The sequence below is a fragment of the Crocuta crocuta genome, unplaced genomic scaffold (assembly GCF_008692635.1).
Source record: "Crocuta crocuta isolate KB4526 unplaced genomic scaffold, BGI_CrCroc_1.0 scaffold258, whole genome shotgun sequence".
NCBI lineage: Eukaryota > Metazoa > Chordata > Mammalia > Carnivora > Hyaenidae > Crocuta > Crocuta crocuta.
The window spans coordinates 1739217-1756668 of record NW_027532842.1 but is presented as its reverse complement, the minus strand read 5'-3'; the positions used below and the strand labels follow the sequence as shown (position 1 = coordinate 1756668).

Sequence of the window (17452 nt, the reverse complement as noted above, 5' to 3'; positions counted from 1 at the left end):
GGGGGGGGCAACTCATAGCCTAGGAGAATATTTAAAATATATACCAATAAAGGATCAGTATCCAGAATATTAAAAAAAAACAAAACAAAAACCTCCTCTATGTCAATTAGAAAGGCAAAATAGAAAAAATGGGCAGAGGTTATGAGCAGGCATCTTATAGAAGAAAAAATATGAATAGCTAATAACTATATGAAAAACATGTTCCAACTCCCTGCCTGCCTGAGACCAATAAATTAAAACCAATTTCATTAACTAATCAAAGTCTAACAGTCATGACCTGTGATGAGTGTGAATTGCAACAAGCAATTGGAAAGCCGTTTTGAACATCTGGGAAAGTTAAATATGCTTATGCCCTGTTTTCTAACGGTTTCAGCCATGCTGGAACCAGTGATGTTCAGTATCTCTCAGGCATGGTGGTCCCTTCTGTTCTTATTCTCGCCTTTTCCTTTGCCTCAGGTAGTTCAACATATGTTTGAAGGACAATCATACTGTATCTCTTTAGTCTTACATCCTGCAGTGGCTACCAGATTTATTTCAGTCCTTTCCTTCCTTCTCACTTAGAGCAGCCCATCTGATATCAATCTCTGGATACTTTGCAAAGTCCTATGAAAAACTGATTTGCCGTAAAGACCGGCCACTGAATTGAAAACTAACCTGTGTGTGTTCCTAACACGGGAGAGCCTAGTATGCACCAGACACCATGCTGTTTTCTTGTGTGAACGCTTGGCATTAACATTTAAAACTCCACTTACATGAGCTCTTACACTTCCCACGATAGCTCTGTGTGGTCCATGCTCCGTGTCCCCACTTGCCGATGAAGAAACAGGTGCAGAGAGGTGAAGGGGAAGGAGGTGGTATCCACACTCTGCTTCCCAGTCTGCACCATTTACCCGGGTGCTAACCTGGGTGCTTCAGGCCAGATCCAGGCTGGTTCACAGTGAGGGGACTGGATTAGACACACGAAGCACTTCCACCGACTGAATCCTCTGGAACATTTTTTGGGCTCACACAAGCCGTTTGTTTATTTCCATTTGTTTTCTTCCTCTTATCGAGCAGTGGTTTAATGTTGCCTGCATTGTGAAGTACCCGGAGCATTTATAGAATTCAGCAGCAATTCCCAAATTCTGAGTACTTTTTCATTGACTAAAAAATGAGTCTTTAATCACTGGCTGACTTAAGCTGGTTTTCAAAGAGTGATACTATTAACTGCCAGCTGTATCCCACAATGATGGATAAGAATAGTGCTCTATTTTATTTTACGTTCTTTTCTTTTTTGTTAATTCAGACCCTGCTCAGAGGAGAGTATATCACCCACATAGATTCCTTGACACTTTGTACTTCAAACAGATGAATTACTTCCCAGCCTGGAAAGCCACCAAATCTCTAAATTGGCATGTTCTCTGAATAATAAAATTCACGTAAGAGGATGATGCCAGGTGGAAGAGGATTTGATAAAAGGGCATTTGAACTTTACAAATGACACAAAATATTTCCCTTCTTAAGAAACTTTAATAAGTAAAAAAGACTCTGTGTGAAACTTTTTATGTTCAATTCCGCTTCCACTACACATTTTAGTGATAGATTATTCTGGCTGTACGTCAGCAGTAGACTAAGCAGTAGATAATTCCAGCTGAAATGTATCTAGTGGCTGAGCCCCCTCCTTCCATCTGAATGTCCTACCTCCAGACACTCTTTCTAGAATTGGACCCGTGAGCCCCTTGTATGGTTCAGAAGCTAAGACTCCTTGCTTCGTAGGTGTGTGGCATCCCTTTTCCTGACGAGGTTTTTGGATCAATCATGTGCTTTTTTTTATCTGATATTCAGGATACAGTGCAGATCCTTTTGGTGAAGTTTCAATGCATTTGTTGTTTGCATAGATCAAAAGCATTCTCCTAGCCCAGTTTAGAACTATTTTAAACCTTGCACCAACCTTAAAAGAACCATAGGACGTACGTTTTGTGCTGGGAAATGGCACATTCTTTATTTTTCCTTCCTAGATACACTTTTCTTTAGAAACAAAACAAATCTCACCAATTTTAAACAGACTTTCAGGTCTTCAGAATCTCTTACTCTAAGTGGATGCATAAAATTCCTGGATGTTTTGAACACTAAAGCCATTTGAATAATGTTATCATGTTTATGCAGGCTCTATCTAAATAGAATGTTATTCCTATCCTTTTAAGATGATGAAAACAAAAAAATTTAATCTTTCGCGAAAATTCTGTATACTTCTTCCAGCTGTCATTGCGTATTTTCCACGGTAGATGGTCACGTTTCTAACTGGATAGTTTTAATTCCAAAGGAGCAATAGTTCCATTCAGGCTCTATTTAGTGGATTAGGGCTCATAGCCATACTCAGAGGTGTGTTTAAGGGACTGATGCTTTCCCAAGGAATAAATGGTTCTGTCATTGTCTTTAAGAGATTACAGATGTATAAACCATAGTAGTTTGGGGAAGATCTAGAAAAAAACTTGGGACCACCACCACCTTGCATATTTAAACTTGACCCATGTCCCAATAAGCCGTATGGTCACAATGTCAGATCAGTCATTTATAAACAAACTGTCCTACAGACAAAAAAAATCTACATATTTTTGTATTGAATGATAAACTGAAATTATCAATAAGCACCTTCTGCCTTTGCAGTAAACTAGGGTCTCATTCAGGGGCTTTGTATTTCGGTGAGGCCTCAGCTTTCTAGAAAAAAAAGCTTTGTGGGTTTCGAGGAGATTCTCTGTCCCCACAGTCCTCACCCCTCTATCTTCACCCCAAGGTAAAATAACTTGGGTAGAAGGGAGTTCTGCATAAGCTCCTTGGATCAGCCATGCATGTACGTGTCGATTCTTACTCTCACCTCTCCTGGGTCACTCACACTGGTTTTCAAAAAAAGGATTACTCATCCTCTGTGAGTTACCAAATAAACACGTATCATATACACATTATACAGTTATACATCTGCATAAGCAAATTATGTGTGTGTGCGCACACAGGTGTACAATCTTCAAAGGCTGCCCTTTTATGGAGTCCCTCGCCCAGAGGATTTGAATGACAGACTTTCCTCAGTGACTAAAGGGAGCTCTTTTCCACATCTGGTCCCAGAGAAAGGCTTTTCAAGGCCACTCACAAACCGTCAGGTCAAATTCTGAAGCAGATGACGGCATTCCGGTTGGTTGGCAGTCACAAATGGCAAGGAGGGCCCATCCATTTTTCATGAAGTTATAATTAACACCCTGTCTGCCTCCCACAGGGTCATCCTTCGGGAATGAAGACCAGCCGGCTCTGAAGGCGGCTCTGCCTTCCAAAGACACACCCAAGGGGGCCAGCCGGGCGGCCCCTCCTGCACCCTCCAGTGTGACAACGCCCCGCAGGAGTTTGCTCCCGGCGCCCAAATCCACATCTGTACCCACTGGTAAGACCATATGAGCCTTGGAGAAGCTCCATAGCCAAGTGCCTTTTCTGCATTAAAAAGTCTTTTCAAACCCTCGTGTCCATCAGTTATGTAGATGGGATGGCAGATGAGTTTCCAGGGGCATTTAAAATCAGTAATAACAATGATACCACTGTTTTCAAGGTACTTTCATGCATTCAGAAGTTTAAATTCTCACAGCTACCTCTCACTTCTCCCCCGACTCTTAACCCATTGAGTCACACAGTTTTGATTCGGGGGGAGGGGGGTGGAGAACAACAAAAAACAAGAATCAAGCTGTGTTAAGCTGATTGGTGTTTGGCTCTGGAGGCCCATTGGACCAAATGTCTGACTGCTCCTCCGGGAGTGAGGCATGGCACCCTACAGGAGCTGCTGCTTCTAGAAGCTTCTAGAAGGATCTGGGAGCTCCCTTCCCCTTCTGGCTCCAGGCTCACACCACCGAAGTTGGAATCCAAACACATATACCCCCGCAAACTTTTTTTTGGAAGATAACTGAGAAAATGGGAATATAGTACTAATATTTTAAGCTTGATGTGGTCATTGTGGTTATTTGTTCACAAGGGTCCTGTTTTAGCCATTGACACATGAAATGATATGCTGTCTGGGATTTGCTTCAGTGTAACTTGGGATGATAGCAGGTGGGAGTCTGTGTGTTTACCAAAGAGGAAGCCCCATTGACCACACATTGCTCACTGTTGAAGCTGGTTAATAGAATATATTAAACTAACTAGACTCTCTCTCTACTTTAGTATATCCTTAAAGTGTTGTGTAATAATACAGTAAAATGTGTCGACAGAGAGGCTATTTTAGTTGAAGGAGAGTTAAATGGAAATCAAGTATGTCACGTATGGTAGCAACAGTATTTAGGCCCATAAAACTTTCATTATTGGGCTACCTGGGTGGCTCAGTTGGTTAAGCATCTGACTCTTGATTTCAGGTCTGGTCATGATCTCACCATTCATGGGATCGAGCCCTGCATCTGGCTCTGTGGCACGGAGCCTCCTTGCGATTCTCTCTCTCCCTCTGTCTGTGCTCCTACTCTGCTCATGTGCGTGCACTCTCTCTCTCTCCCCCTCTGTCTCTCAAAATAAATAAAATTTTTTAAAATTTTTATTATTTTTTCAAATATTTCAGCTTCATAAGGAATTTCTTAAAGCCATGTGATCTTGATAACAGGAATTCTCTTCCACTTTGTAATACTTGATAAAACATTTTAATGTACTGGATCTAATTTGGTCCCCACAGAAACCCTGAGAGGCAGGCAGAAAAATGTTCTTTCACAAAGGAGAGAAGGACAGACTACAACTCAGGGTGTGACACACTTGTCCAAGGTCATCTGATGGCATCAGAAAATAAATGTGTTGTGTATGTTTCTAGTGCTTTTTCCATAATAGTATGACTATTCAGATGGGGGGGAGGGTATCAGAATTCATCTGTCATCCACAGTATGTCTACTAACATCAAGTTCCGTGTTACCCACAAGGTAGTGGTAACAGAATAGCACCAAGGGCTTCTTGCCTCAGGCTAGGTCCTCCTTGAGATGGTCTGGTACAGAGTTCATCTGGTGAGGCCATGACTTCTATGTGGGCTTTTGTTACTCCGGGCTCGTAGCTCAGCATACCGATACATGATCTGCAGGTTTTCCTTAAAATTCTAAATAATGCCTTTAAGAGAAGTAGGAGACTTTTCATAGAAGCTGAAATCATTGTGTGTGTGTGCATGTGTGTCTGTGCGTGTGTGTGAAAACACTCACCTAGCCCTCCCCGAGTGGAGACATGTGTGTGATTTTTTTCCAGAGGCAAAATTTAAGTCTGTGCTTCCTCGGTTTCTTCTTATGATAAGCCATCGCTTTCTTCGTCAACAATTCAAGTATACTTTCTTTCAAGCTGACCTACAGGGCATCCAGTAGATTTACTGGACCTGTTCTTCTAAGTTAAAAATGTTATGATGATGTGATAGTTGCTTTCTTCCCTATTCCAGACCAACGTACATTGTATCGTGGCTCTTCCCTTACCAGTTCACTTACTGGGCTACTGAGTATCTGTTCTGGGGGTAGAATGGTCTGGAGATAGAAAAATGAGTGAGACACAGTTCCTGTCCCAGAAATGTTCACAGGCTGGTGGTAGAGAAGCACAAAGAAATAATTGCAGGAACAGTGTTATAACGAGTTATTATTCTACAGTCTAATGTGGATCATCTTCCTTGGCCTCAGCCAGCCTCATGGGGTGGTTCATGTTGGAGTGCTAGCTGGTCTAAGATATGTTCTGTCATAGCACATCTGGGAGGCTCAATCGGTTGAGCATGCAACTCTTGATTTCAGGTCATGATCCCAAGGTTGTGGGATTGAGCCTCATGTCAGGCTCCATGCTGAGTGTGGAACCTGCTTAAGATTCTCTCTCTCCCCCTCTACCCCTCTCCCCAGCTCGTGCCCTCTCCCTCTCTAAAATAAAAAATTAAAAAGGAAAGAAAAAGATATGTTCTTTCCTTTCCCCATCCATCAAGAATACAAGATCAGTGAGGGAGAAGCCATATTTGCTTTGTTGCCCAGCTAGGGTAAGGAGCCCACACACATTGCTTAAAATCCCAGAGAAAATGGAATCGAGATGTCAGGGAAAGGTATGGTTCAGGAAAATGAAGCGAGAAGCTCATTTTAAAGATTTCAGGACTTGGCCTTCCAAGTTTGATCTAATTCCAACACTGAAGGCTTTCTTGTATTTCAAAGTTATTGCTAAAAGATGAATTTTATCTCTGTGTGTTAGCTTTGGATTTATTCCATTGGTTTGAATTTCTAAGGTTAAATAAAATCTAGTTTCAGAAATAAAATCAGCTTTCACATTGCCTTGTGTCATCAAAGCTTCTTAAAAATCGGAAGGTAGGCATGCAGATTACAATTAAATCCCAAATAATTGGATTTCTTGGGATTGTAAGGTGTTTGGGTATCTTAAGGACTTAGATAATGCCAACCCTTGTTTTTTAACCAGTGTTGTTGGAAACATTTCTGTGATGCAATGCTTCTAATCTTTCCCTTGGTGATTCCAGGCTAATGATGGCAGAGCTCTTGTATCTTTGCTCTGTTATTATTATCCACAATTGTAGTTGCAACATGTACCCACAATAGAAATATCATGGGAGTACGTGGACTGTTACCTTTAACCCAGATTTCTGATGTGAGATTTTTTGTGAGTGACTTTTTTCTGGATCATTCATTCAGGAAATATCAACGTACTTATTTTCAGCCATAGGGTGATTTGGATTCACGGATAATTAGAAAAGTTCTTACTTTTAAGAAGCTTACAATAAGGTAAACAGAGCTATAAACCAATAAATGCAGTGAGAGCAAGAGATCTATAGTCTTTTTTTTTTAATTTATTTTTATTATTTATTTTTGAGAGACAGAGACAGAGTGTGAGCAGGGGAGGGGCAGAGAGAGAGAGAGACACACACAGAGTCCGAAGCAGGCTCTGGGCTCTGAGCTATCAGCACAGAGCCTGATGCGGCACTCAAACCCGCCAACCATGAGATCATGACCTGAGCCGAAGTCGGCTGCTTAACTGATGAGCCACTCAGGTGCCCCAAGAGATCTATAGTCTTATCAGCCAAATTTCAGTTAATTCTAGCAGGCCAAAAATTCAGAGTAAAGTATAGTAAGAAACAATGACCAGAAAAAGTTTAAATTAGATATAATTAGATATAATAGGTTTTATTATTTATTTGATCACTTTCCCTTTGTTATTTATTTATTCATTTTATAATTTATTTATTATTTAATTGCTTTCTGACTTCAGAAGAGACCAGAGTCATGTGCAATAAAGGGCACAAAATAACACAGATTCAAAGATAAAATTTCAGTAAAAACAGGAAAATCCTGATAAAACAAGGCTCAGCTTCCTGAATACAAGATCAAAAGAAGAAACACAATCAAGGAAAAAAAGAGCATGTCATTTCTTCAGAAGAGAGAGACTTACTTCCCAGCATACACTTTTAAGATTTAATTCTGTAAACTAAAAAATATATGTGTTGAACAACATAGTAGGAAACATCTTTGTTGCAAACCATATCTATCCTGATAACAAAATAATTAGAAAATAGTTTAAAACTTTAGAATAGGGAATGCTTTTCTAAACATGATATGAAACCAGGAAATGTTTAAAAACTGATAAATTGAACCACGTAAAACTTTATAATTTTCCACAATGAAAGACCTAGAATTAAGGAGATAGACTGAATGAAAATGCCGCAACAAAGTGTTCGATGAAAATAAACAGGAAAAATAAAACTTAATTAGAAAAACAGGTAGAAGGTGTGAATGGGTAATTCACACAGAAGTACAAAATAGTAGCCATAAACATATGAAAAGATGTTCAAATGCACTAGTAACTAAATACATTAGTTTTTTTTAATGAGATACCATCATTTTTATTTGGATTAGAAAAAATTAGAAAAGTTTATTACAGCCAGCATTAGTAAGAATATGGCAAATGAACACTGTGATAGTATTAATGGAAATATAAATCTGCACAAGCTTGTAGAGGACAAATGGTCATGTATGAAAATTTAAATGTGTAATCCAGTGTCTCTACTTCTGGGAACCTCTCTTACAAAAATTCTTGCTTAGGCAGCAATGATTATAATACTAAAAACTTGGAAACAATCTAAATATGCATCAATATGGAGATATTTAAATAAGCTATGATACATCTATTTACTAGACTGTTGTTTCATCTTTCAAAAGAATGATGGGGACACCTGGATGGCTCAGTTGGTTAAGCATCCAACTTCAGGTCAGGTCATGATCTTGTGGTTCATGAATTCAGGTCCCGCATTGGGCTCTCTGCTGTCAGCACAGAGTCAGCTTTGGATTCTCTCTCTTCCTCTCTCTGCCCCTCCTCTGACTGCTCTCTCTGTCTCTCAAAATAAATCCATAAACTTCAAAAAAAAATTTTTAAAGAATGAGACAGACCTATATGAGTTATATGGAAAGATGTCCATAATATATTGCTAAAGGATGGAAGCTGCAGAATAGCCCATTTTTGCCAAACCTGAAATAAAAATAAATTTTTTATGTATATCTTTTTGTGTAGTTACTGAAAAAAAGAGTAGAAAGCATCATTTAAGTAAATAACAGCTATTGTCAGTGTGGGGTTTAGTGGGAAGAATAATTGCAATAGGAAGAAAGAATGTTCATTTTTCACTTTGATCTTCTTTCTCTAGTGTTAGAACTTTTCCGTACTTTTCCATGTTTTCATTTAGCAATGAAATATATTAAAATAACTCAATAAAAACAGGATAGTAATTTGCTCTGAGAAGGAGGCTCTGGGTGGCTCAGTCAGTTAAGCGTCTAACTCCTGGTTTCGGCTCAGGTCATGATCTCACGGTCTGTGAGTTGGGATTCTGTCTCTTTCTCCCTCTTTCTGCCTCTCCCCAGCTCATGCTGTCTCTCTGAAAATAAATAAATAAACTTAAAAAAAACTTAAGCTCTGTGCCATGCTAACTATTCTTATTCCAATGGAGACCAATTAATTCCATTTATTAGAATAACTACCATTGAATTACATCTTAGCGATTGAGTTCTTCTTCCTAGGTCAGTGCTGGTGACCTCCCATAGTGTCCCTCAGACCCCCTACAGTAATTCTGTAATCTGTCCATGCTCTTCCTTTCCCGGGTTTTCAGACATAAGCTGAGAGCTAACTAGTACACCATAGTAAACTTGATTAGAGATATAATATGTGAGCAACTCACGTAATATTGTCTTCCTGTTTGGTTAATAATGATCACTACCTCAGGGCACCTGGGTGATTCAGTGGGTTAAGCATCCAACCTTGGCTCAGGTCATAATCTCGCAGTTTGTGGGTTCGAGCCCTGCATCGGGCTCTGTGCTGACAGCTCAGAGCCTGGAGCCTGTTTCAGATTCTGTGTCTCCCCCTCTCTCTGACTCTCTCCCACTCATGCTCTGTCTCTCTCTCTCTCAAGAATAAACATTTTAAAAAAATTTTAAATAATGATCACTACCCCATAGACATTGGTGTGGTGACAACAGAAAGTTGTAGTGTTTAGTGCTAATGGTTAAAAAAGAAAACGTGCTGAACATCCTGTCCATAGCTGTTGGAAGAATTTTAGAAGCTTAGCCATGGTCTCTCAATAGTCCTTTTTCTCAAAATTTTCATGAAAAGTTTTCCTGCTGTTCATGTCAAATACAAAATCTCAGCAGTGCCCTGATCCCTATAATTTTACATGAATTTCAGCTTTATCCGTTGCCCCTTCAAACTGGTTTGCAGTTGTTATAGCAAATAGGAAAATATTTTCAGTTGAAAATATTGATTTGAAGATAGATGACTTCTTGGTCAATATGCCCTCTGATTCTGTCATGTTGACGTGATGTATTACAGAAAATGCAGTTGCTTTATTCACCCTACAGAATGGAAGGATTTCCTATTATATAGAAAATGAACAGTTGGTATCTTGTCAGAGAAGAGAAGAAAAAAAAGAAAAAACTCTGGGAATAGCAAGGCCACTATTCTACTTGTATTATAACAATTCTGTTTGACTAATTTAAAAGTAGATTCCTATTTCTGAATTAAATTCCACAAATTTAGATATTTGCGGGCAAACTCTAATTTAAAAGTACAAGTGTCTAGTCAACATTATTTGAGCGAGTCCACTGAACTCAATGAGCTGCTGAAGCAGATCCACCCCGCTGTCCCTCAAATCTGGCCAAACACCATTTCCCCTCTCTGAGCACACCTTAAATGAAGAGGTTGAAGAAGAGCTTGCTGAAATCAAGTACTCTGCTTTAGAAAAAACAGCAGGTGAAAGGATTGCTTTAAGTGCTATTAGAATCTCAGCTCTAGCTTGACGTGGGGATTGTTGTTACTGTAACCTGTGATATATGCTCTTTTAACATAAACAGCTCCAAGTTCATGTTGTGCTCTGATCACAAGAGTCATGGCGTCCCTCAATGTGGACTCAGGCGTGTTCACAAACCTCCCAGGAGGAGCACCCGAAGGAGACAAGGTGGAAGCAATTAGGTTGTCTGGATCTTCATCATGGAGGGTGTTATTGCTTTGTGTCCACTGTGTTCTCCCTGAGGCTGAGTCTCCGTTGCAGTCACTTATTTGTCACTGTGAAGCCAGCAGGGGAACCAGCAATAGCTTGGGGACAGAGGAGTTGATAGTGGAGTAGAAGTGTTTAGAAAGAATCTCTGTTGGAGGAAAACGAAAGCAATAAGTTGGAGGCCATTCCTTTGCGTGAGGTCACGGAGACAGGAAAATATCATGGGGATGATGTATGGAATGTCTGGAAAGAGGGTCTGTCCACTTCATCATTCTAAGAGTCGTGTTCCTGGGTGTCCCGGAAGGCCTGTTTTCTGTTCTTTCTGGCCTTCAGTGGGGAGGTTCCCCGCCCCTCCCAGTAGGCCAGGAAGTGCTGTGAAGCACAAGCTATGACACCAGAGTCAACTCTTAGCCATCCTAGGGAGTGAGGACAGGTGAAATTTGGTTGCATGAGCATCAGCTCTTTCAGCAAATGTTTACTGAGCCCCTTCTTTGAGTTGAGCCCTGTGCTGGGTACTTGGGGAAATCATGATGTAGGAGACAGACAGTTTTTGTCCCTATGGATCCGAGGGTGTAACAGAAGAGAAACATAGAATCTGTACTTACATGATTAATTATTTAATTACAGTTATGCTAAGTGCTGTGAAAGGGAAATGAGTATACAAGAAGGCATATCATGTAGACATAATGTTGAGTGCAGAAAACCCACAGGCACAAATCGAAACGATCAGTAGAAGTTGCCAGACAGCAATGATAGGGAGCAGCATCCCATGCAGGTCAACCATAAGAATACGGTTCTTTGTAAATATTAGAGGCTCCCCAAGGCTCCCCCACCCACCTTAAGATCTTGGACCAGTGCTGCTAACAATTAGATCTGAAGCTGAAAATCTGTGTACCCTTCTCTTCCCTTCCAACCCTTTTATGAAGGAACTTGCAAAAGACAGCATGAAAAGAAAATTGCATAGAAAATTTGTAGCTGCTTCATCAGTTTCTGATTTTATGGGTGAGTCCACCTTGACTTTAATGATAACATAAAAGTTGTCCCTTAAGGAGTTCATGGGGTGTTTGATTTTTGTTGTTGTTGTTTTCTTAGGGCTCTTGAGTTTTAAACGGCTAACCGCCTCATCTTCTATTTCCAGTTTAGTGGTGTGCTCTTTCACAATTATAATTAAATGCCCCAGAATGATCTAAGGGAAAAGATACATTTATCTTCCTCTGCTGTATCTCAAATTCTTTTGTTAAAACAACAAGAGGGGCACCTGGGTGGCTCAGTCAGTTTAAGCATCTGACTTTGGCTCAGGTCATGATCTCCTGGTTTATGAGTTCGAGCCCCACATTAGGCTCTGTGCTGACAGTTCAGAGCCTGTTTGAGATTCTCTCTCTCTCCCCCTCTCTCTGTCCCTGCCCCACTTGCTCTTGCTCTCTCTCTCTCTCAAAATAAATAAATAAAAACTTTAAAAAAGATTTTGGGTGATCTGGGAAGCATTATGGAACACCCGTAGTACCAGAGGAGAATTCATAAAATGCCATGCTGTTAAGCCACCTGCAGAGCGTGAAACTTCTTGTTTTGTGGCAGCTCCTCAAAAGTAGGGCACAAAAACCCAACTTTCCTTTAAGAGTATATCCACAGATCTGAAAGGTTACACACCTGGTATTTCACCCACTCCGTTTGTCAGCTTCGAAGAGCTATGGGAGCTGGTCCAGCAATAATTAATGCAAATGGTCCTTGAGAGCTGCGTTTTCCATTGTGATTTCTGACATTTATGTGTTCAGCATTCTGCCTACTGTGCTATAAATGCATTGTTATGCAAATTGCTACCATGATGTAGTGCAGTCTCTTAGCATGAGGAACATGGAACTTTTAATTACATGTCAGTGTTTAAAACTTTTCCTTTCCTTCCAGATTTATATATTCTACTTGCTAACTTACACTGATGAAATGCCTCCTACTAATTACGGTCTTTGGGGGGAGTAGGGAAAAAAATGCAAATATAAGAAAGAGACAACTGCCAGTCATCTATTTTCTAAGATAACTGAAGAATAGCACATTTCTCGGACAGGACAAAGCCTTTTTTTTTTTAAACTTTTTTTTTTAATGTTTTATTTATTTCTAGGAGAGAGAGAGACAGCATGAGCAGGGGAGGGTCAGAGAGAGGGAGTCACAGACTGAAACAGGCTCCAGGCTCTGAGCTGGCAGTCAGCACAGAGCCCGACGCGGGACTCGAACCCACGAACCGCGAGATCATGACCTAAGCGAAAGTTGGACGCTTAACCGACTAAGCCACCCAGGCACCCCAGTGCAAAGCCTTCTTATGTTTCATTTTTAATCCATTCATCAGCATATTGGTGTTGAGAATACTTTGGGTCCCCCGTGTTCTAATCAACAGTCACCCAACCAGCCACGCCGACAGGTGTCCAGATCCTTCCCTCCCACCCTTCCCCACTGCTGGCAGAGCACCTCACCTTTCTAAACACAAATCTAGTACTGCTCCTCCCCTGCAGGGGACCTCTTAGTGGCTCCTCATTACCTACAGGCACAGACACCGCATGTAACAACTAACCCCAGGTCTCTCTCAGGCAGGGACAACACCAGGGGTTGCTGTCGCACAAAGTAAACTTTATTTGTAATAAGTCATAACTGCACTTATTGAGTTCTTACTGCATGCTCAGCCATGCCCCCATCTCCTTTCTTTCTCACTTTTAACTGTTCTTAACCCCGTTGTATAGATTAGGAAGCTGGATTCGAGAAATTAAATAATTAGCCAAAGGTAACAGAGCCAGGTGTCGGGGGTGGAGTCAAGTCCGGGTAACTGACTGTGGAGCCCCCAAGTGTGCCCCGTGCCCATCTCGTAGCCCTGGCACTGGGTGGTCCTGACAGTGATGGCCCTCATCACGTGGCAGCTGTGGCCAACACCACGCAGCAGAGGACCAGCCTGCCTGCTGCACTTCTGTGTCCATGACTGGGGGGGACAATGACAGGTTATCAGATCTTTATTTAAATTTTAAAAACAAGGGGCGCCTGGGTGGCTCAGGCGGTTAAGTGTCTGACTTCAGCTCAGGTCATGATCTCACAGTTCGTGGGTTCAAGCCCCGCGTCGGGCTCTGTGCTGACAGTTTAGAACCTGGAGCCTGCTTCAGATTCTGTGTCTCCCTCTCTCTCTGTCCATTCCCTGCTCGCCCTGTCTCTCTCAAAACTAAATAAAACATTTTAAAAAATGGATCCTTTTTAAAAAATTGGCTTTAGGTTTTAAAAAACAAAAGCCACCTTGGATATCTTTCTGTTTCCACGTGTTTTTTGTTTCAGTGAATGGAGCAACTTCATCAGTAAGCTGTGGTGAATTCCTATCACGTAGGATTTGGATGACAGAGGAAATGGCTTTGAAGTTAGATGCAGATTCCTGGTGCTTTGGTCATACCACTAATAGCTATGTGACCTTGATTGAATTACTTAACCTTTCTGACCTCAGATACCTCACTGGAAAATGGACAGGAATAACAACCTTGTTCCATAATGATTTCATACACTGAGTACAGTGCTTATAATCTATCGGTTCTAAACAAATATTTATAATAAGTTACTGCTGCTAATAAGTACCATTTTTTGCAGACTTGGTAAGTGCCTGGCACTGTGCTAAGCACTTTTAATGTATTATACTGTTGTATTCCCACTACAGCCTGTGGGATAGCTTCTGTTTGTAGTGCCCATTTTATACCTGAGGAAACAGAGCTCAGAGAGTTTAAGTAACCTGCCTAAATTCACACAACTAAGCCAACAATAGAGTTGAGTGTCTGGGCCCTCAACAGATAAGCTAATATATTCTAAGCAACCTCCCCGTATGTGTTTTACCTAACTTCAAAATAATTGGTATTTATAACCACAGATTCTAGTCTATAATGTCTGTTCTCTCACTTGTGCGTTAAACTATCAAGTTAATAATCAGTTTACATTTGAAATAGATTGTCAGATATTATCATGAAAGATGATCTTAACATATTAAGTTGTTTAAAAGGTTACAAAATTATATTGTAACGTATACAAGTTAGTGCAAAGCAAAATAGGCAAAACAGGAACAAAAGACTTGGCCAGCGTTCCACAAAAGCCAAAAAGCAAATGTCCCATACATGTATGAAAAGGGTGTTGAACTGCCTTCATAACCCAGAGAATGCAGTTCAAATCACAGTGGGATGTACACACATCAGAAAGGCGACCTTTTAAAATCTGACCTTCCCAGGGCACCTAGGTGGTTCAGCTGGTTAAGTGTCCAACTCTTGATTTCAGATCAGGTCATGATCTCACGGTTCATGAGATCCAGCCCCATGTCCAGCTCCGGGCTGACAGAGTGGAGCCAGTTTGTGATTCTCGGTCCCTCTCTCTCTTTCTCTCTCTGCCCCTTCCCTGCTCTCTCTCTCTCTTTCTCTCTCATTCTCAAAAATAAATAAATAAACCTTAAAAAATGATAACAAAAAAATCTGACCTTCCCTACCGCTGGCAGGGTCTCCTGCCGGGAGACCGGGAAATGGACATTGCCTCTTTGGAAGACAGTGTGTCGTTGTCTTAAATCGTTTGCACCTGCCTTACATTAGGGATTCCGCCTGCACACATATGAGAAACACATGCACACAATTATCAGGAGACACATACAAGTACATTGAAAGCAGCATTGCTAACAACTGGGAACTTCAGTTGGAACAACTACACTGTGATATATACACACCACGAATCACTGTTTGGCAATGACCGTGGACTAGGCCTGCATGAATGTTGCAGTGTTTAGTTAAAATTTGGAAGACACAGTATAATTACTGATTGTACAGTTAATGAATAAGGGTGCCGGGTGGCTCGACTGGTTAAGCGTCTGACTCTTGATTTTGGCTCAAGTCATGATCTCACAGTCTTGATATTGAGCCCCACATCTGGCTCCGCGATGGGCATGAAACCTGCTTAAGATTCCCTTTGTCTCTCTCTCTCTCTCTCTCTCTCTCTCTCTCTTTCTCTCTCACTTCCCCGGCCCTCCCCTTCTCAAAAAATAAAACTAAAGTTTATAAGTAGACTTAAGGATATTGCTTAAGGGTGCATGTAGAATAGCAAGGAAAAGCAAGGAATAGCAAGGAAAAGTAAGAAATAATGACTGAAAAGAGAATGACAGTGGCTTTCTCGGGTGGGAAAGCCGACACGAAGAGCTTTGGTGGCAGTAATGTTCGAATGTTCCAGTTCTTGACCTGAAGAACAACTTCATGAGTGTTTGCTTTTAATTACTTATTAAACTGTACAACTAAGTTTTAAGCATTATTTTTTACAATACAAAGTGTTTAATACTGTATTTTAGTATTTTATTAAGAAAAAATATATATACACATAATGTGGTCTGAAGCAATGCATTTCAGTGGGTTCATAGTGGTTGTTCCCAGGTGAGGAAATGGCACAAATGAAGAAAGTGTGTATTTTCTCATTTTTCTACAATGAGCATATATCATTTTATTAAGAAGGAAATAACGTATTTAAATATTTATTTACATGTCATGATGAGTCTTGATCTGTCGCCTTAAGCCACATGACTTAAACTGTACGCAGTGGCCACCAATAACAGTTTAACTTCCTGTTTACTTTCTGTTTTTTTCACTAGTCATCATTCCATTCATTGGCCTCAATCTCATTTATAGTTTCCCATTTATAAAAAAGAAAATAAGAAGGATATGTGTAGCATGTTAAGTGTTTAAGCGAACAGTAGTATTTTTTAGCCTTACATTGGATTTTCAAGGGAATTCAGAAATGCTGGATGGAAACAGTTCACCTTGCTGGTGAAGTGAGAGATGCTAGGAGGACCAGAGACAAGGGAGGCTGGACTCAAGAAGCAAACCCTTCAGTCCCATATCCTACCCTGCTGGCCCTGTGTGGACTGTCCCTGGGCCCCACGTACCTTTGCCCATGATCCCTCACCCCACTGTCCCCTTTTCTTCTTGGCGATTCTTCTGCATACTTCACATCTTAGCTCAAGAGTAGCCTTGGAAGAAGTCCTACCTGGCTCCTTCCTGGAGCTCCCAGAGAGAAATCTTTCCTTGGGCCTCCAAGCTGCCACTTGCTACATTATCTTGTCATTACTTATTTTACATTCTGACTAATTGGTGAATTTCAGGGGGAGGATTTTGTCTTTTCACCTTGAAATCTGTAATAGCTGATACCATATAAAGTACAGCAAAGCCACCCAGTAAATATATGATGAATGAATGAATAAAGGAATGCAGAGGACCTTTTAAGGAATTAATAGTTAAGAAAATAAGGGGGCTGAGGCAGCCTATGGAGTAAAATGCAGAATAGTAACATGAGGGTTCTTATTTAATATTAAGTAGACCAAGCTAGGGATTTTTATTTACATGTGGAAAATCTAAGTGCTGAAAAGCACAATCTTATTATCTCCAATTAATGTAAAAGCAAATTATTGGGTCGAATGAGACCAATAATCCAGACCATTTCTTTCATTTAGGCTCATCTAACTCAAATTGCCACAATAAATAAAACCCTTACATCTGTTTGTATAGTTTCAAAAATACAAAATATTTTTCCCACCACCACTTACTTATTCACATTTTCTCAGTACCTATTAGATCATGCAGTGTCTTGATTCCCCAGGAGAGCTGGTTATTTTCTTCCCACAAATCCATCATACTCAGAGCTTTACTCATTTTGTTTCTAACAGTGTGTAAAATGATTTCTCATTACTCACTTAGGACATGCCTGTTTATTATGTAGAGAGAGCAAGGTGTTAGAGAAGAAATAAGAAGGAGAAAATAAGAGGTTTCAGAATGTCAGGAATTCCTCTAATCTCAAGGTTGATTATATTTCCCACGGAGGAAGAACATAATTAGTTAGTGATAATACTATTTGTTCTTAAATGTTTACCGAGTGGGCAATTTCTCCTGTATGTATTGTCTAATGGGAAATATAAACAGGTGGAAGGTCTAGAGTATAATAAAGTTG

The 17452-nt window shown here is 40.5% G+C and overlaps 1 protein-coding gene across 3 annotated transcripts in view; it reads left to right on the top strand.

The window, feature by feature from the left end:
* Positions 1-17452, top strand: part of MTUS2 (microtubule associated scaffold protein 2) — a 376214-nt gene that overhangs the window by 187406 nt on the left and 171356 nt on the right. For all 3 annotated transcript variants that reach the window (XM_077745435.1, XM_077745433.1, XM_077745434.1), the window contains one exon: positions 3248-3409. In XM_077745435.1, the coding sequence (XP_077601561.1) occupies positions 3248-3409 (162 nt within the window). The remainder of the gene's footprint in view (positions 1-3247; positions 3410-17452) is intronic.